The sequence below is a fragment of the Vipera berus genome, assembly GCF_964194415.1.
Source record: "Vipera berus genome assembly, chromosome: Z".
Taxonomy (NCBI): Eukaryota; Metazoa; Chordata; class Lepidosauria; order Squamata; family Viperidae; genus Vipera; species Vipera berus.
This window is the reverse complement of record NC_138205.1, coordinates 129368866-129390120: the sequence shown is the minus strand read 5'-3', so window position 1 is coordinate 129390120 and position 21255 is coordinate 129368866. Positions and strand designations below refer to the sequence as shown.

The window sequence follows — 21255 nt, the reverse complement described above, 5'->3', positions numbered from 1 at the left end:
AAAATGGGGCAAAATTCATTTAGCAACTATCTCGCTTGGCAGCAGAAATTTTAGGCTCAGTTGAAGTCATAAGTCAAGGACTACCTGTAGTTCATGAGATTATAGCAAGGTGTCCCCAGCTTGTTTACTGAACTCAAGTGCCAAGTGGCCTGCATGAGACTTGAGGAATTATAATATTTTTCCTTCTTCCTGCCTCCCATTTAGAAAAATACTCTATTGAAACAGAAGCTGCGTTGTTTCCTTGCAGATGTTTCATGACCCAACTAGGTAACATCATCAGTCTAGCACTGAGGATGCAACCTAGTTGGGTCATGAAATGTCTGCAAGAAAACAACTACGTTCAAAGTGCACCATGGACCCCACAGTTCAATTTTGAAACAGTTGGAAACAGTTCAGAAGGGTTTTTTTTTCTACGCTGGAAAAAAATTCAGAGAGCTGAAGGGAATTGAGACTTCTGAAATGGAGACAGGCTGGTGGTGAGGATAAAAAAAAACCCCTTCCAAGCAGTAATTTCTGCACGCACCCAAAGCTCACAAAACTAACCCTGCTGTGCTTCATTTTTGCATTAACCTGTGATGTAGCGTGCATTCCCATGGATTGAGAATTGGGGACCATCCTTGATCCTCTCTGAGCTTGGCGGCTTGTTTTGCCGATGTTTCGTGACCCTACTAGGGAATGTCATCAGTGCTAGAAGAGGTGGGTGGGTTTGCAGAATGGAGAAGGAGGAGGAGGACTGTGGGGTCCTTGGTGCTCTCTGAGCTTGGTGGTTTTTCTTGCAGACGTTTCATGACCCTATTAGGGAATGTCAGCACTGATGATGATTCCTAGTTGGGTCATGAAATGTCTGCAAGAAAACAACCAAGCTCAGAAAACACCAAGGAGCCCACAGTCATTGACCACCACCACCTCCTCCTCCTCCTCCTCCTCCTCCTCCTCCTCCTCCTCCTCCTCCTCCTCCCCCCCAAGCCCACTCCCTCCTGCACTGATAATGTTACCTAGTTGGGTCATGAGTTGTGTGCAAGAAAACTCCAAACAGAGAGTATCAAGGATACCCCGGTTCAACCCTGAGCTCCTAGTACTCTTTTCTATAGACCTTTCCTTTTTCACCCAACCCCAATCTCCAACATTTTCACCATCAGAGAGGAAACCATCACCACCGTTGTGAAAAACCCGAGGACCAAACGAAAGCCATCTCCCGCCCGTCCATCTTCCAGCTATGCTCCTCGCTCTCCGGGCTCGGAGTTCGCAACGTCGGAGCCAATTTATGTCAGCAAGATTAGGCAACCTGGTCCCAGGCATGACCCAGAAGGAGTAGGGAAGACAGCCATTCCTACTCTTTTTGTGACAGACCCTCAGGAGAGGCAAGGAGTTGCAGGCAGGAGTATCAGTGTAGAAACCCCTCTGGAAGAACAACGGAAGTGGGTAGAAGTGGAAGAAATAATTGAATTTAATGTGCAGAAACCAACCCAGATGTCAAGGAAGAGAAGCGTATCACCAGCGCGATCCGAGAAGGAGGAATTTGGGTCAGGCTATTCTGGACCCACCACGAAACCCAGGCCTTCCTCTGAAGATGACCCAAATGTGAATAATTCCAACAACAAACGAGTCGAGGAGGTTGAATCACCCATCTCCCAAGATGTTCAAGCATCTGGAGGACCAAAGGGAAACCAAAATGAAAGTTCTCGTGTGGAGCTAGAAGGAAAGAGACATCTTCATGAGTCCAGACGCTGGACTGACTCATCTGAGGCTACCACAGTTGAAACATCTCAGATGGGCCTTCAGCTCCCCCAGGTTGAGGACTATGTTGTGGAGGAGTCATCTCCAGAAGATGGGACTCTTCCAGATCAAAAAATTACAGTAGATGACCCCAGTCAGGGAGACCTCTCCGATCTTGGCAATCGTGAAGTCAAAATCCTTACTCGGAATGGGAAAGCATTAACTTTGGAGGACCTTGAAGATTATGTCCCTGAAGAAGGAGAGACCTACAGATGCAGCCATCTTAATTCTGAAGAAGATAAACCTTGCGAGATAGCGGTTCTCCAGACCGAGATCAACAAACCCACGATCGGCAAACCAGTATTACTGAACGTCGGAAGACCCGTGGTTTCTGAATCCAGACAAACCTTCTTTAGCCGTCACCCTGGAAGTATCTTCATGTCGGCATCCAGAGTGACCGAGACGCAACCTAGAGATCCCACCAACGTTTCTTTCCAAATTGGCGAGTCCCACCGGCCAACTTTCTGTACACAAGTCCAGTTGTCCCCCGACAGTGGTGCGTCCAATTTCAAAACCGAAGTGTCCACTCGAAGCTACAGCACCTCTGTCGGAGAAACGGTCACGTTCCGCATCAAGAAGGACGATCCTTCCCAAAGTTAACGAGAAATTAATGCCAGATCTCTGAACCATGATGAACAATTTTTAAAAAAAAAAAACATCTGTAACTGTCGACATCAGCAACCATCAACGCCTTTACCAAAGGGAAGAACAAGAATCTGAATGGAGAAACTACAATTTTAAAAAATAAAATCCTAGAAAATAATGACGTACCATAAAAATTGATGTTTTGCAAGGGAACACTTCTGTCAGTACGAGCTATAATGTAATCTTTGATTTGTAATTTTTTTCCCCATTTTGTATTAAAAAATAGCACACCGTTCCATTGTAAGGCATTGAGGTGCAGCAGAACTAAAACATCATTACTGAGAGAAGATTAAATTATTGTTATTTTCTCTTAAATGGGTGATACGAAACTGCTGATTTTTTTTTTTACGTTACAAAATAGGCAATTGAGAATTTAACAATTCTAATTCCTTTCTTTTGCAACTTCTGATGAAATTCAGTGAGATGTAGCACAGGTAGTCCTCAACTTACAACAGTTCATTTAGTCACTGTTCAGAGTTACAATGGCACTGAAAAAAGTGTCTTATGACCATTTATCCCACTTACGACCATTGCAACATCCCCAAGGTCACATGATCAAAATTCAGATATTTGGCAACTGGTTCACATTTATGACAGTGTCCTGGAATCACCTTTTTGCAACCTTCTGACAAACAAAGTCAATGGGGAAGCCACATTCACTTAACAACAGTGTTACTAATTTAACAACTGCAGTGATTCCCTTAACAACAGTGGCAAGAAAGGTGATAAAATGGGGCAAAATTAGCTTAATAAATGTCTTGCTTAGTAATAGAAATTTTGGGCTCAAACGTGGTCAAAAGTCGAGGACTAACTGTATTCTGTTGCAAGAGTTATGAAAATTATTTCACTGAATCCATTTTAATTCCACTGACAGAAGTGATACTACCATGAGCTTAAATACAGACAATAAATCCATTTAAGGGACTTCTGGTTTGTATTTTGATTTTTGCTAATTTGTTGCTGATCCCAAAACACATTGGGTTGGTGCCAAAATGGTGACCGAATACTTTGTTCTCTCCCATCTTTCTTGACACGCTTCTTTTTATTAAAATGAAGATTACGTTGGATAAATATGTTTTCTTATAGGTGGCTCCTTGCTGGTTCTCACGAACAATAACTCCAATTATTTTTGACATTGTCCTTCCAATACTATCTGGTTTGGCAAGTTCTTAACACAGATAAAAACAATACCAATTTATGGATGAGTGAGTTAAATGAATGGCTGAATAGTTCTTCATAATTCATCCTTCATTGACAGATTTATCTCAACCACAAATGGAGAATACACTATTCTCACCTTGCTGAGAAGGTCTTTTCCAGCCAAAAATGGGGTCCTTCTGAAGATCACCCAACATTTGTCCTTTGTAGTCTGGCAAGCATTTTTGCCTTGAATACAGGTAGTCCTTGACTTACAACCATTCTTTTAATGATCAGAGTTACCACAGCACTGAAAAAAGTGACTCGTGACCATTTTTCATGCTTCTGACCGTTGTAGTGTCCCCGTGATCACATGATCAAAATTCAGACATTTGGCAACTGGCACGTACTTTTGACAGTTGCAACATTCTGGGGTCATGTGATCAGCTTTTATGACTTGACAAGCAAAGTCAATGGGAAGCCACTTTACAGCCATGTTACTAACTTAACAACTGCACTGACTCACTTAATAACTGTGACAAGAAGGGTTGTAAAACAGAGCAAAACTCACTCAACAAATGTCTTGCTTAACAACAGAAATTTTGGCTTCAATTGTGGTCATAAGTTGAGGACTACCTGCAAACATTACACCACAAAGCGTTTTAGGCTGGATATTTTTTAGTTGTGATCTTGGGCAAATTTCATTCAAACAGTCCCCTTCATTTTGCAAAACCCCCTTTTCTATTATTCTTTACATGGTTACATTGTGGTGTCTGTGCATTTTTAACTTTGCCAGTTATCAAAATTTTAATATCTGCAGCCACCTCTCTGCAGAAAATTATGCGATTCATCAGCGTACATTTAGAAATACAAAATTATGGACTTTGTAAAACATGGAAATTTTAAGGAAGCTAATTAAACAGATGCAGAAATGTTCATGAATGATTTGACTGAGCAGTAACAAGAAAATAACTTACATTTCTCTTGATCAGCTAATTTTTAAAAATTTTCAACCACTGGATATTTGTGACATTTTTTTAAAAAGAATTTTTTGAAATGTTATGGTGCATCCTAGGGGGAAAAAAATCTTGCCCATATGGGATTTACAGTCTGTAGATAAATGTTGGGGTTTCTTATAAAGGAATAATAAAAATTTATACTGAGTAACCTTTGTGTTGATGAACCAGCTAGATTAGGTATTCTTGGTGGAAAGTAAACAGATTGCTTCAAAGAGTAAACAAATTCAGAGACGAGATGTCACCTGGAACGACACTCAATTTTCTATCAATAAAAAGTCAATGGCATTGTATTTCTTTTGTTGTGGTTTTTTTCAAAGTAATTCCCACCCCCATTTTTAATTGTCATTTGGGCTATGAACCAAATATATTTGAGGTGTCTCTATAGAGCAGGGGTGTCAAACTGTCAGACCGCAGGCCAGATGCGTCATGGCAAAACTGTGCCCACCCCATTGCTAGCAAGGGAAAAAAGTCACGATGTGTCATGACACATCACGTGACATTGCAAGTTTGATGGCCAAAAGTTGGAGTTTTCCTTCTTATCTACAAATAGCTTTAGAGTCCCAATTAAAGTTATTTGTAATCCAGAGTTCAATTTTTTTTCTAAAGTTTATAATTCTCTCTTTGTCTGCAGCCCAGATTGTTGTATATATATTTTTTGTCACAGCTGTTCTTTATTATTAAAGCTTTGAAGGTCACAAACACAGATTAGCTTTTTCCATGTTTTCGCAAATTCCCTATGGAAATCATAGCTGTTATAATCTTTATCCACCACTAGGTGTCAGCATCTATTTAGTTTTCAATATGAACAATGGTCTTTAAAATGAAACTCCTAACCATTCAACAATCATAAACTTGTCCAAAGTTAAATTTTAGCTTTCAAGTTTATAAATTTATTTCACTACCATATATTTTGATCCTCCACAGAAATTTTAATTCGCCGCTTCCGTTAGTATAAGGATGGAGCGGATGTCTCCCTCCTTCCCTTTCAGAGGTATTTTGCTTCTTGGGGATCTTTTCCAGGAAATTAAGTGTAGAGTAGAAAAGAGGAAATCAGATCCCTCACCCAGTTTCAAGCATGCTGTTTACTGTAGTGCTGGTTAGTTCTTTTGGACTCCGGTTGCAAGTAGCTTGGGCTGATCGATGAAATGCAGCCTTTCTCCTGTCAGGTTAGAAGGCTTTCCCCAAGATGAATGGAACGACTGCCGTCATTCCAGAGTCGCCGGGGCACCCTTCTTTCTTCGCCGCCTCTCCGGGGTGGCTTGGACCCATTAGGGTCTCCAGGTAGGACGAATGTTGGCCGCGGGGGTGCGGCAGTCAGCAAGCCCGCGACCAGTCACTACCGCGCAGGACCGGACGTCTCTGACATTGCGAGTTTGACACCCCTGCTATAGAGGAATAAAATGTGATGGAAAATTTATGCATGAAACAGTTCCTCGAAACGTAGCATCCATTCAAGAAGGAAGGTCAGCATTTCTTCTATACACGTAGTCCTTGACTTACAACCATTCATTAAGCGACCTTTGGGAGTCCCAACAGCACTGAAGAAAGGAACTTATGACCATTCCTCACACTGATGACCTTTGTTGCATTCCCAGGATCATGGGAACACACTTTGGGTGCCTGGCAACTGACATGTATTTATGACATTTGCAGGGGTCACCTGATCACTATTTTTGATTTTCTGAAGCCTGATTCAGTTAGTGATCCCATGGTTCATTTAACAACTGCAGAGTTTCACTTAGCCGCCATGGCAAAGAAGCTTGTAAAATCAGGTGCCACTCACTTACAACTGCCTTGCTTAGCAACGGAAATGCCAATCCTGTGCTGGGCTGAGAGCGATTGGCCCAAAATCACCCAGCCGGCCTTTGTTCCTAAGGTGGCACTAGAACTTACCATCTCCTGATGGTTGGCCCACAGTCACCCGGCTGGCTTTCACATGTAAGGCCAGACTAGAACTTTATGTCACCTGTGAGCGGCCCAAAGACACCTAGTTGGCTTTCGGCCTGAGGTAGGACTAGAACTCCCGGTCTCCTGGTGCCTGGCTCAAAGTAATTAAGCTGGCTTCCATGCCTAATGCAGAACTAAAATTCTCAATCTCCTGGTGACTTGAATCAAAGTCATCCAGCCGGCTTTTATGCCTGAGGTAGGACCTGAACTCAGGATGCTTGTTTTCTAGCCTGCATTAGACCAAAATCTCCCTTGAAATCCCGCCCCCACTTTTCTTCCCTAAACATCCTGTCATCACTTATTGAAGCTTTCAGAGATATTTGCAGAAGAACAGAATAGTCAAAATGGGCATCCCCAATGCCATCCATGAAGCTGTGCCTTGTTTAATGTGCACCACGTATCACGGCCACAGTGCGTTCTGTCTGCAGAGTCCTTCAAAAAGTAAATTAAAAAATTGCTTCAGAGAGTACCTGTGGTTGTTGGTATCTATGTTTGTTATTATTTTAATAATAATAACTTATTTTAATGTCAATCATCACAATCTCTTGATCAGTCCCGTGCAAGGAACTCACTGCATTCCAAAAAACTGACACCCACACCTTTCACAGAAGTAAACACATAAAATATAGATCTGCAGCTGGGCTGGCAAGAAAAATCCCTTTCAGATTGAGGTCATCTTGCAAAACTGTTCCTCTGAGCATGTGCAGAGCATGCTGTTGCTCGAGCTTCATTGAGTTTTGTGGGGTGAAATCCTGATTGTACAATCGATCCTGTGACTGGACGGAGATTTCTAAGTACAGGTCGTCCTCAAATTACGACAATTGAGCCCCAGGTTTCCATTGCTGAACGAGATGATTATGAAGTGTGTTTTGCCCCTTTCTACGACCTTTCTTACCACAGTTGTTAAGTGAATCGTCGCAGTTTTGAAGTGAATCTGGCTTCCTCCATTGACCTTACTTATCAGAAAGTTGCTAAAGGGGATCACTTGACCCCAGAACCCTGAAACCGTCATTAATACGAGCCAGTTGCCAAGTGTCCGAATTTGGATCATGTGCCCATGCAGATTCTGCAACTGTTGTAAGTGTGAAAAACAGTCATAAGTCACTTTTTCGGCACTGTTGTAACTTTGGACAGTCACTAAACAAATGGTTATAAGTCGAGGACTACCTGTTCCTGTTTTGGGGTCTTTGAATGATCGCTAAGTGACCGGTTGTAAGTCAAGGCCTACCTGTAAAGTGAGATGAGGAGTATTAACAATAGATTAAACTCAAGAACAAACTAATCTGTTGTCCTTCTGGGTAGGAAAAGATACTGCTCCATCTGCAGTGTTGATCTGGGGATCTACTCAAGATCTGTTAAACCAATCTGGGAAAGGTAATCCACTTCTAGAAAAGTGTTGCTAAGTAAACCCTTCAAATCTACATCCAGGTCAGACATGTCCTCCTAGTTTTACTGTAATATCTCTTTTTATAACCTTTTCTCCTATTATTAAAAAAGAGGGCCATGTTTCGTGAAGTCTACACCAAAGCATAACTTTCTACCCCCGGTGGTTACAAATTAAAATCTTGGATCCTTTTCCATTTGGAGACTCCACAACTCAAAAGATGCTTCCAGTAGAACACTTCCTTAAGGGATGCCCAACTGCTTCTCAAGAACATCCAACTTTAGATGTTCTACAGATCCATAAGGTTCCCCCGCACATGCGTGCTAGTCGTTTCCGACTCTAGGGGCCGGTGCTCATCTCCGTTTCAAAGCCGAAGAGCCAGTGCTTGTCCAAGGACGCCTCCGTGGTCGTGTGGCCAAAGGCGCACGGAGTGCTGTTACCTTCCCACCGTAGTGGTCCCTATTTTTCTACTTGCATTTTTACATGCTTTTGAACTGCTAGGTTGGCAGAAGCTGGGACGAGTAACAGGCGCTCACTCTGTTATGCGGCACTTGGGATTCGACCTTGCAAACTGCCGATCTTCTGATCAACAAGCTCAGCGTCCTAACCCACTGAGCCATCACGTCCCAGATCAGTAGACCCTCTTCAGGTTGGAGAGCTCAGAAATCTGTCTAGCTTGATAGTCCTCATCCAAAAACGTTTGTCAGTTGGGGTAGTGTTGTAGGCCTGCTAAGAAGTCTTCGTGTTGACTCCTCGTGACTGTCCAGGTTGGAGGTCCCTATGTCTGCGGCAATCAACTTCACGGGATTAATAGAGGAAGAGGTATCTGGTTGATGGGCGGGCCAACAAAAGTCTTCTTAGGTTGATGATCTTCTACATAGCTCTTCCTTATTGAGTTTTAGAACACCCTTCTTCTGAGCCGATGGTCATTTCTCTGAAACTTCCTGCAGAAATTTCAGGAAGTTTCAGGATGGCTGATAGTGCCCCCAAAAACCAAGATGCTAGCCATGAAGATATGACTGATGCCCACTTTTTTTTAAAAGCATATTGCAGACACAATGCTCATTTAAAAAAACAACGGGAAAACCTTTGATGCTATCCATGTGGCGGCCACCATCTTGATTTTTGGGATAGGATATCCAGGATATCCAATGAATTGTAATTCCACCTAAAGTGGAAATTGGGAAAGCCCTGAAGGTGTCCAGAAGCACTTTTGATGCAGATGTGGAGATCCATTGTGGAAGAATGTTCTTGTGGTAATAGAGGACATGTTCGTCTCTCCGTCTTCTTGGACAATCTCATGGAAGTAAGATTTCTTCTGCAGCATCAGACATGGAAGGCCACGGAGCAGCCTTCGTTTATTGCTCCTTTGTTCCACTCTTCGGTCTTGTTATTTGGGGCAGTGGGCGTGGCTTTCTGCCCTACATGCAGTTGGTTATGATAGATGGACCAACGATGGACATTATTTCTTTGCATAGTGATGGTTGCAGCTAAACAGCAGATGATACACACAATATTTCTTGTGAAATAGAGAAGGGTAAAGAAATATCCAGGAAATCCAAGAATAATTCCTTTCCTTTCCTTTCCTTTCCTTTCCTTTCCTTTCCTTTCCTTTCCTTTCCTTTCCTTTCCTTTCCTTTCCTTTCCTTTCCTTTCCTTTCCTTTCCTTTTCTTTCCTTTCCTTTCCTTTCCTTTCCTTTCCTTCCTTCCTTCTATCATTTTTCCTTTCCTTTCCTTTCCTTTCCTTTTCTTTCCTTTCCTTTCCTTTCCTTTCCTTTCCTTTCCTTTCCTTTCCTTTCCTTCCTTCCTTCTATCATTTTTCCTTTCCTTTCCTTTCCTTTCCTTTCCTTTCCTTTCCTTTCCTTTCCTTTCCTTTCCTTTCCTTTCCTTTCCTTTCCTTTCCTTTCCTTTCCTTTCCTTTCCCTTCCCTTCCTTTCCTTTCCTTTCCTTTCCTTTCCTTTCCTTTCCTTTCCTTTCCTTTCCTTTCCTTTCCTTTCCTTTCCTTTCCTTTCCTTTCCTTTCCTTTCCTTTCCTTTCCTCCCTCCCTCCCTTCTCATTATTTATTTATATCCCACCTTTATTATGTTTATAAACTCAAAGTGGTGAACGTATTTTATAATCCTTCTTCCTCCTGTTTTTTCCATCACAACAATCCTGTGAGGTGGTTTAAGTTGAGAGAGAGGACTGGTGCAAGGTCACCAAACCAACCTAAGGTGGGACTAGAACTCACCGTCTCCTGGTGATTGGCCCAAAGTCTCCCAGCCAGCTTTCATGGTTAAAGTGGGACTAGAACTCACCGTCTCCTGGTGATTGGCCCAAAGTCTCCCAGCCGGCTTTCATGGTTAAAGTGGGACTAGAACTCACCGTCTCCTGGTGATTGGCCCAAAGTCTCCCAGCCAGCTTTCATGGTTAAAGTGGGACTAGAACTCACTGTCTCCTGGTGATTGGCCCAAAGTCTCCCAGCCAGCTTTCATGGTTAAAGTGGGACTAGAACTCACCGTCTCCTGGTGATTGGCCCAAAGTCTCCCAGCCAGCTTTCATGGTTAAAGTGGGACTAGAACTCACCGTCTCCTGGTGATTGGCCCAGTCTCCCAGCCGGCTTTTATGGTTAAAGTGGGACTACAACTCACCGTCTCCTGGTGATTGGCCCAAAGTCTCCCAGCCGGCTTTCATGGTTAAAGTGGGACTAGAATTCACTGTCTCCTGGTGATTGGCCCAAAGTCTCCCAGCCAGCTTTCATGGTTAAAGTGGGACTAGAACTCACTGTCTCCTGGTGATTGGCCCAAAGTCTCCCAGCCAGCTTTCATGGTTAAAGTGGGACTAGAACTCACCGTCTCCTGGTGATTGGCCCAAAGTCTCCCAGCTGGCTTTTATGGTTAAAGTGGGACTAGAACTCACTGTCTCCTGGTGATTGGCCCAAAGTCTCCCAGCCAGCTTTCATGGTTAAAGTGGGACTAGAACTCACTGTCTCCTGGTGATTGGCCCAAAGTCTCCCAGCTGGCTTTTATGGTTAAAGTGGGACTAGAACTCACTGTCTCCTGGTGATTGGCCCAAAGTCTCCCAGCCAGCTTTCATGGTTAAAGTGGGACTAGAATTCACCGTCTCCTAGTTTTTAGCCTGGTGCCTTAATCAATAGACCCAACTTAATAGGCTGCTAATTTATTTTATATTATATTTAATCCCTTTTTTAAAAGACAGATTTGGTTTACAGCACTCTTTTAATCAATTTTCAGTAAATACGCTCTGTGATCAGCAAGTAGCAAAGCAATTAAAAAGAAATAAAATGCAAAAAATGCAAACACAGTAGAATTTAAAAGCGAAATGAGAAAACCTTGATTTTTTTGTTTAAAAGAGAATGAAGGACATTATCAGCGTTGAGTTTAAAAACACTGCAGTATTCTTCTCTAGGGCTGAGACATCAACTGATTAAAAACTCTATTTCTAGCAGCAACTAATCTAAATATTTCTATTTTTGTGACTAGCTGAACTGCAGGCGCCGGCTGGCAAAACTGAAGGAGAAAGTGACACATTTTCCAGGCAAACAGACATTATTCCCCAAGATGAAAGCATGTCTGAACGTGCTGTTCTCCCCGCCAAGTAAGTTTGTTGAATTTATTTAAATCTACAGGTAGTCCTTGACTTGCAACCCATTCATTTAGTGACTGTTTGCAGTTATAACGGCAATGAAAAAAGTGACATGACCATTTTTCACACTTGCGACCGTTGGTCAAGTGATCAAAATTCAGACACTTGGCCACTGACTCATATTTACGACGGTTGCAGTGTCCCAGGATCACCTGATTCCCTTTTGCAACCTTCTGACAAGCAAAGTCAATGGGGGAAGCCAGATTCGCTTAACAACCATGTGACTCACTTAACAACTGCAGCGATTCACTTAACAACTGTGGTGATAAAGTTCATAAAATGGGGATAAAACTCACTTAACAATGTCTCACTTGGCAATGGAAATTTGGAGCTCAATTTGGGTCGTAAGTTGAGGACTACACGTCTCTGAAGTTTGATTACTCCATCTCCTCATTCCTGGCCGTAATTCTACTTCTTGGTTTGGATCGTCAAGGGTCCTCGAAATTATGGCGGAGATGCCGTGGTTCAAGAATGAAAGAACAGAGGAAATTTTGGATTTAGCCGGGGAAGCCGCTGAGGGCATTTCGGAGAGACCCCATGTCGATAAAAAAGCAGAAAAGAGTGTCGCAAGTAAGAGATTTTTATCTGTTGACGTGGCATCAAGGCGAGGGGTTGGACTAGATGACCTCCAGGGTTCCTTTCAACTCTATTACTATTCTACTTCTGTGACTCCATGTGGATCAAAATAAAGTGAATCTTCAAGGCTAGATTGAACTGTGCTTCTAGATGTTCAGATTTGCAGGATTATAAGGCTACCTAGTTAATCCCCCCCCTCCCTTTAGCATTTGCAGAGAAGGGAGAGGGGCAGTGCGGATTGTGCTGCCTTTTGGAATCGAGGGCACAGTTAAAGACACAAAATAGCAGACAGTGCCTTGGTGTTGTAATACATATGATGCAATAACACCTTGCGACAGACATGGAGGCAGACATGGAGGCAGCCCAATCAATCTGATGCTTTTAATTATTTTGTAGGAGTTGAACAAATTAAGGTTGCAATCAGAAGAACACACACAGAAACACACCCACAAAAACAACAACACAGGCAGAAACATACACACAGCTTCCTGAGGCAATCTTCCCTTTTACAGTGGTCTGTTAGTCTTTTATGTATGACAGCAAACCCCACACCCCTCTAGCAGTGATAATGTTACTTAGATGGGTGACGAAAGACCTGCAAGAAAGCAATTAAGCTCAGTTAAGACCCCATAATCCTCCTCCTCCTTCCCTCTTCTCCTCCTTCCCTCCTCCTTCCTTCCCCCCCTCCTCCCCTTCCCCTTCCCCTTCACCTTCCCCTTTCTCTTCCTCTCCCTCCTCCTCCTCCTCCTCCCCCATTCCACAAACCTTACTGATGATCTTACCTACTTGGGTCATGAAACATCTGCAAGAAAATAACCAAGCTCTGTATCTGTCCAATTGCACTTCACATTTTTCTTTTATTAGGTCCACCGTACATGCAGGTCCCTCTTGAGGATGTCCACGTTCGGTGTGGGGAAATGGCCAAGTTCCAGGCCACGATTGAAGGCAATCCTCAGCCGCTTATCGGATGGTTTAAGGTAGGTCAAAGAGACACCCAAACCTAGGTGGAAATAAACAAAGGAAGCTCTACGGACCCCTTTATTCAACTCCGGGTAGAAAAAATTACACACTATTTTGGAGGAAATAATTACAGGTAGTCCTCAACACACGACCGCAACAGAGCCCAAAATTTCCATTGCTACGCCAGGCAGTTATTAAGTGAGTTTTGTCCCACTTTTTTGTCCTTCTCGCCACAGTTGTTAAGTGAATCCCTGCAGTTAAGTTAGTCACACCGTTGTTAAGTGAATCTGGCTTCCCCACCGACTTTGCTGATCAGGAGGCCGCAAAAAGGGAAATGCATGATTCTGGGACACCGCAACCGTCATAAAGACAAGTCCCTTTTTTCGGGGCCATTGTTACAATGGCTTGTAACTTGTATTCATGACGGTTGCAGTGTCCCAGAACCATGCATTTCCCTTTTTGCGACCTCCCTTTCTCTTGTAAGTCGAGGACCTGCTGTGTTTATAAATACCACATCATAACTCCTTCTTTTGTCTTGGGGCAAACCTTCCCCAGAGACACATTCTTAGACCAAGAGTTCGAGAACGGGGGCTGCACCTGGCTGAAGTCCAGGCGAAGGGCTGAAATTCCGGCCAACTACCTGATTTTACCTGCTCTCCTCTCTCCTTCCTTCCAGGGCATTTCCTTGTTGCTGGACAGCGAAAGGATCTGCCAGTCCAACGAAGGCACCAGCTACTCTCTGATCCTGTACAACGCTCAGGCCGAAGATGGCGGGGTCTACACCTGCATGGCTAAAAACGCCGGAGGGGAGGTGGTCTGCAAAGCAGAGCTGGTGGTACAGGAAGGTATGTTGGCTTGGTGGCTTTCTTCTCATTCATTCTTTATTTTCCTTCCTTCCTTCCTTCCTTCCTTCCTTCCTTCCTTCCTTCCTTCCTTCCTTCCTTCCTTCCTTCCTTCCTTCCTCTGTTCTGTCTCACCCTCTTCCCATCCTTTCCCTTCTTCCTTCCTTCCTTCCTTCCTTCCTTCCTTCCTTCCTTCCTTCCTTCCTTCCTTCCTTCCTTCCTTCCTTCCTTCCTAAGTTGACCTTGTATGAGGAACAATTGCAGGAACTAGGTATGTCTAGTCCAGTGATGGCAAACCTTTTAGAGACCGAGTGCCTAACCTGCAACCCAAAACCCACTTATGTATCGTCGGGTGCTGGGTGGGCAATGCCCATTGGGTGGGTGTGGCCCATTGGCTGAGTGTGGCCCATTGGCTGGGCATGGCTTCGGTGGTAAAGGCAGACTGGGTGGGACTAAAAAGTTCGATCAGTCAATTCCAACTTTGCGAGATCTTTTTTTTCCCTGCAAGAAATTGAAATTGATTGATTGAACCTTTTTTTTTTTTGCACATGGCGAAAAAGCGAAAAGGTTTTATAAAACCCAGCTGAAGGCCTGGGACCTGGGCGATGGTGCGTGTGCCCACAGAGAGGCCGCTGTGTGCCGCCTGTGGCACGCGTGCCATAGGTTCGCCACCATGGGTCTAGTGTATCACAGAGAAGAATTAGGAGGGAACATTTTAACTGTCTTCCAATATTTGAGGGGCTGCCCCAGAGAAGAAGGAGTCAAGCTCTTCTCCAAAGCGCCCGAAGGCAGGACAAGAAGCAATGGATGGAAACTAATCAAGGAGAGAAGCAACCTGGAACTAAGGAGAAACTTCCTGACAGTTAGAACAATTAACCAGTGGAACTACCTGCCTCCAGAAGCTGTGAATGCTCCAACACTGGATGTAGTATGAAAGGAGACTCACACGAATCTTGAGCAGTTCTTTATTGGTTAACATTCACTCATATATGTATGTCTTAAACAATAGCTTTAGCAGTTAAACATTAGCAGTTTACATGCCATCCCGAAATTGGTTGTTTTTCCTTATCTATTGCTTATCCCTTTCAATTAACACAAGGATTAACATATGTTCCGGTTTCCTGCATTCCATAAGCTTATCTTTCTAATTTAAGATCTTGTTTTTCGCATGTTATCTCAAGCGCACTCTGTACCCTTCCTCTGTAGTCCCTGTCTGAGCTTTGCCATCCAAGACAGGGACATGCAGAGCGTGTACTTCAAGAGGGACTGAGGAAACATGCCTACAACTGGAAGTTTTTAAGAAGAGTCGGGACTGGGATAGAGTCTCCTGCCTGGTCAAGGGTTTAGATAGAAAACCTCCATGGTCCCTTACAGTCGTTCTATTTCTATTTGCAGGTATTTTGTCTTTTTCTCCAGCTCCCAGGCTAAAGGTCTATGGAGGTTCTCAATCACCCAGGTCATGGTTATCCCAAATATGCTTTTTCCAAAAAGCAACTGGACTTTCTTGGGTTTTTTTCCATTGAAAAGGTTTTGCTTTTGACCCAAGAAGCTTCTTCTACCTGATTCATATCTATGAGTCAGTTTATTTCGTATTTCGTATTATGAGTCAGTTGCTGACTGGCTCTTATTCATGACGGTTGTCCTGCTTCATGGGATTCCCCCTTTTGTCATCTCCTGACAAGCAGAGTCAATGGGGAAGCCAGATTCGCTGAACAACCACGTCCCTGCAGGGATTCACTTAACAAGTGTGGCAAGAAAGGTCCTAAAATGGGGCAAAACTCAGTTAACAACTGTCTTGCTTAGCAACAGACATTTCAGGCTCCATTGTGGTCGTACGTCGAGGACTACCTGTATTTGATGGTCCTACCGGGTTCTTGCTTGGAAGGCAAATAGCATTTCTTTCAGATCTTCTCATACGTCATTGTCACCACTCGGGTTCATATTCTGATTATTGTAGACAAGAAAAGTCAAGTGGCGAAGAAGCGAAGCCCACGAAGGAAACTGCATTCTTTCTATGAGGTTAAACAGGAAATAGGAAGGTAAAAGTGATTTTTTTACCCCCTTAGCATCTACTATTATTTTGGGGGGAGGGGGGGAAGTACAACACCAGGGGAACCTTTTCCCCCCCAAACTCAAGATTCGAACTTACCCCTTCATTCTCTGAATATTTAACGGTTTTCAGGGGCTCCTTCAGCGTTCTCAAGAGAGTCATCCATAAAGCCAACCGTGTGGCTTGTGCAGCAAAGTTCATCCCGCTGCGAAGTCGAACGAGAGAACAAGCTTATCGGGAGAGAGATATTCTAGTCCGGCTTTCCCACGATCGAATCACTCAACTGCTGGACCAGTTTGAAACCCGGAAAACCTTAATTCTTGTTTTGGAACTGTATCCTTTTTGCCCCTAAAAAGAGGAATAAAGAAAGATATGAAAGGAGATGGTGTTAAGACACTAGTCCTTAGTGTTCCTGCCTTGGCAAGGTGGGCTAGATCAAGAAACAGGCACCACAAATGCTCCTTTGCTGTTTGTAAGGTCTACTGCTAGAATCTCGAAAGCTTCTCCAAGTTGGTTTCTATCCCATCTTACTTTAAACACCGTCAAGGTGGGGTTATTTTGAGGTTTTTTTTCTCCCACGCCTGTTTCTCAGTATGGTGTAAACTGACAGAAGAGAATATTTGTAGCTCAGGGTTGAACAGTGGAGTCCTCAGTGCTCCCTGTGCTGGTGGTTTTCTTGCAGAACCTTCATGACCCAACTAGGGAATACCATTAGCTCTAGAAGGGAGGGGAGTTGCAAGGAAGAGGAGGAGGAAGAGGAGGAGGAGGAGAAGGACTATGGGGTCCTTGATGCTCTTTCTTGCAGACATATTATGACCCAGCTAGGTAACATCATCAGTGCCAGAAGGGAGTAAGGTTTGTGGAGAGGAGGAGGAGGAGGAGAACTGTGGGGTTCTTGATGCTGTCTAAGTTTGGTTGTTTTCTTGCAAATCTTTCATGACCTAACTAGGTAGTATCATCATTGCTAGAAGGGAGTGAAGTTGCAGGGAGGAGGAGGAGGATGACAAGGAGGAAGAGGGAAAGACTGTGGGAGCCTTGGGGCTTTCTGATCTTGGTAATATTCTGACAGATGTTTCATGACCAAACTAGGTAACATCATCAATGTTAGAAGCTAGAACCCCAGCCCACTCTAGCACTGATGATGTTTCCTAGTTGGGTCATGAGACGTCTGCAAGAAAACGACCAAGCTCAGAAACCATCAAGGACTCCACAGCTCAACTGAAGCTACACATATTCTATCGGTTCTTCAAGTCCCATCTTGAAGTTAGGGGGTATCAAACGTCTTGGGCCAGTCCCTCTTCCTCAGCCTGAATTGTTTGGCCAGATGGGGAGAGTGAATTTTTGAAGGATTTTTTGATTCTAGATTCCTTGCTTGCCCAACTCGAAGGCTTGGTCCATATTCCTTAATGGATTAGATGTTCCAATGAAGAGCTTCTGGATCGCCTCTACAAGAAGAACAGGGTGACGGAAGCAGAGGTGGGATTCCTTCCTCGTGCACTTTAGGGAGAGGATCTAAAGAATTTAAGACAAACAAGGATAGTTGAATTCAGCCAAACCTCCTTCCCCAGCTCAATTTTTTTTCTGATGTTGTAGACTCAACTTCCATTTATCCCCAGCTGGCTCCAAATGTAGTTCTCAGTACTGATAGAAGAGAATATTTGTTCAAGAGAAGTGAATGAAGTAAAAACTTCATTTTTTAACACCATGCAGAAAGCAAATTGAGTGTGTGTGTGGGGGGAGAGACAGACTGATTTTTTGGGGGGCAAGTGGTTGCGAAGTCTAGACAAACCTGTTCTATGATTGCTTTTCTATGTGACTTCCATAACTTTATGTTTTTTCCCCTGCTGAAATAGGTCAGATTCTATATCAAGCAACTTCTAGAGGGGATCTTGTACCTTCACAGCAATGAAATACTACATTTGGACATCAAGGTAAATTTTTATAAACATTGGGTGCTCGTGCCTATTTTAGTTTCTAGTCTTGCTTTAAAAAATACCCTACTTAAATTGTTTTTCCCATTCCAAGCAGTATTTACAAAACACAATTTGTTGATGATTTAATTACTTTGGCCTGGAAAGCTAATTGGCAAAGGAAGAAAGCTAGAGTTAGACTCAAAAACCAGAAGAGCTGACGTACCAGATGGAGTATTATATGAGCCAATATTTGCTTGAATATGGACAAAAGAATAGATAACACATAGATACAAATAGATTTTTATAATAAGAAAGATATGATTTATAATTAGAATAGCGCTCTTTCTTTTGATAAGGGAATTATAAAAACATTAGCATGGCTTGTGTAAATGAAAATTTCAGCTACACATAACTAACTTTGAGAAAATCATAACTGACAAAAATATTTTGAATACTGATGGGAAATTAAATTTAAGAGCTCGAAAAACAGGACATTGATTTAATAAGGAGACTTTAATTGCAAGTACAAGTTAAATATGAAGTGGTTAGAAAAGAGGTTATAAATTGCTTCTGGTTTGCAATCGCGGGGCTGTGGGACGTGCAGGGTGATCGCTCTCTCCGCTGCCCGGTTTTCTCTCGCCAAGGGACTCTGAAAAGGGTCAAAAGTCACCCTGGAGGGGCAACCAGTGTGAAGAGGACCCCCGACTGATCGCAGAAGGGCGGCAGCCCTTCCATTTGATCTGGGGCAGCTCTTTGGACCAACATAGAAAAGATCAGCCATTAACGTGGCCGATCACTAAGCCGCTAACAGCTGTGGCCAAAATTATTACCAAGCACAACGAAAGCACTGCGGAGGAATTGGGTGAAAACTTACCTTTTTTGTATCCCAAGTATTTTCCTGTGAAAGCTTCTTGAAATTTCTCCCCCCCCTTCAAAATGGCAGTGTTTATTTTATTTTATTTATTTATTTTAATTCCATTTATATCCCGCCCTTCTCCGAAGACTCAGGGCGGCTTACAATCTAAAGCACAATAGCAATAGCCTTCATTCTATGTATATGCCTGCTTATTAGGGCTTTCACACACACACACCCCAAGCAGCATTATTACAAAGTCAGCTTAATTGCCCCCAACAATCTGGGTCCTCATTTTACCTACCTCGGAAGGATGGAAGGCTGAGTCAACCTTGAGCCTGGTGGGACTCGAACCTGCACTAATTGCAGGCAGCTGGTGTTACTTAAGGAGGCGTTAGCCCACTGCTCCACCAAGGCTCTTGACTACCTTGAGGAAATAAAGCCCTGAAAAGAACAACTAAAACAACTAAGAAGAACAACTAAAAGAACAACTACAATTGGACTTGCACTTTTGATATTTGGGATCTCAAAAAGATCCTATTTCTATGGGGACCTATTACCTCATCTACTTGTTAAAAGTTGAAAAAGAATTTAAATTGGATAAAAGCCTAATTGCTTAAGCCTGAGAACTTACAATCCAAGAAGCAACAGAAGAGCAAGAATTTAATATCACGACAGAGGATTTTAAAGATCAACAAGCCCAATCTACTGAGAACTTTGACAGCCAATCCCTGACTGCAATTAAAGAACTTACAACCCAAAAGTAATATTTAAGGTGCTGGTACTTACCTTTAAAGCCCTGCATGGCCTAGGCCCGGGATACTTGCAGGACCGTCTGCTGCTGGGAACAACTTCCCATCGCCCGGTGCGCTCACACAGAGAAGGCCTCCTCAGGGTGCCGTCGGCCAGACAATGTCAGCGTGCGACCCCCCAGGGGGAGGGCCTTCTCTGTGGGAGCGCCAGCCCTGTGGAACCAACTCCCCCTTGAGCTCCGGATGGCCCCAGATCTCCGGTCCTTTCGCCTTAAAACTTTCCTTTTTCATCAGGCTGACCAGGACTGACGACAGGGTTTTTTTTAAAATGTTTTTTTAATTTTAATTGTTTAGTTTAACTTATTTATTGGGGCTGTTTATTTAATTTCTTTTAACTTTTGTATTGTTGTTTTTATTGTTGTTAGCCGCCCTGAGTCCTTCGGGAGATAGGGCGGCATATAAGTCCCAAAAATAAATAAATAGATAGATAGATAGATAGATAGATAGATAGATAGATAGATAGATAGATAGATAGATAGATAGATAGATATAGATAGATAGATAGAATAAATAGATAGATAGATAGAATAAATAGATAGATGATAGATAGATAGATAGATAGATGATAGATAGATAGATAGATAGATAGATAGATAAAATAGATAGATAGATAGAATAAATAGATAGATGATAGATAGATAGATAGATAGATAGATATAGATAGATAGATAGAATAAATAGATAGATAGATAGAATAAATAGATAGATGATAGATAGATAGATAGATGATAGATAGATAGATAGATAGATAGATAGATAAAATAGATAGATAGATAGAATAAATAGATAGATGATAGATAGATAGATAGATAGATAGATAGATAGATAGATAGATAGATGATAGATAGATAGATGATAGATAGATAGATAGATAGATAGATAGATATAGATAGATAGATAGAATAAATAGATAGATAGATAGAATAAATAGATAGATGATAGATAGATAGATAGATAGATAGATGATAGATAGATAGATAGCTAGATAGATAGATAAAATAGATAGATAGATAGAATAAATAGATAGATGATAGATAGATAGATAGATAGATAGATGATAGATAGATAGATGATAGATAGATAGATAGATAGATAGATAGATAGATAGATAGATAGATAGAGATAGATAGATAGATAGATATAGATAGATAGATAGAATAAATAGATAGATAGATAGAATAAATAGATAGAAGATAGATAGATAGATAGATAGATAGATAGATAGATAGATAGATAGATGATAGATAGATAGATAGATAGATAGATAGATAGATAGATAGATAGATAGATAGATAGATAGAAGCGGAAGAAAGCAATACCAAGATGGAGGGTGCTAAGGATCAACTAGTACAGCATATTGAATATCTAGACAAACAACTACAACATTGGACACGACTTTTTACTTAAACCAGATAAAACCTGAGGAAGAAGACCAGACTGAATTGAAGATAAATATACCAAACCAAACATGGAGATTTGAGCCACCAGGGAATTTAATGATTATAAATGGGCTAGTTCCTTTGGAAAATTGATAATTAGATGGTCTCCTTTGAGTCAGGTAACATGTACAGGAATGAAGGGGGATCCATCTGATGACTGGTATGGAAGCCTGGTTGGCATAAAAAGAAAGCTAGAGTTAGATTTTAAAAATTGGTTTTTCGGTTTATGATAGAAGAGCCTAAAGTCTCAATTAATG

General features: G+C 42.4%; 1 protein-coding gene across 10 annotated transcripts in view; it reads left to right on the top strand.

The window, feature by feature from the left end:
- The window catches only part of OBSCN (obscurin, cytoskeletal calmodulin and titin-interacting RhoGEF), a 246317-nt gene that overhangs the window by 187277 nt on the left and 37785 nt on the right, over window positions 1-21255 (top strand). For 9 of the 10 annotated variants that reach the window (XR_014028536.1, XM_081344177.1, XM_081344174.1 and 6 more), the window contains 8 exons: window positions 11391-11505; window positions 11987-12123; window positions 12994-13106; window positions 13766-13934; window positions 15889-15970; window positions 16114-16314; window positions 17397-17457; window positions 17835-17912. Coding sequence is in view for 9 of the 10 variants with exons in the window: in XM_081344177.1 (XP_081200303.1) it covers window positions 11391-11505; window positions 11987-12123; window positions 12994-13106; window positions 13766-13934; window positions 15889-15970; window positions 16114-16314; window positions 17397-17457; window positions 17835-17912 (956 nt within the window). In the remaining variant the exon portion in view is untranslated. Of the gene's footprint in view, window positions 1-1139; window positions 4859-11390; window positions 11506-11986; window positions 12124-12993; window positions 13107-13765; window positions 13935-15888; window positions 15971-16113; window positions 16315-17396; window positions 17458-17834; window positions 17913-21255 lie in introns of those variants that run through there. The other variant, XM_081344170.1, reaches the window with a different exon arrangement.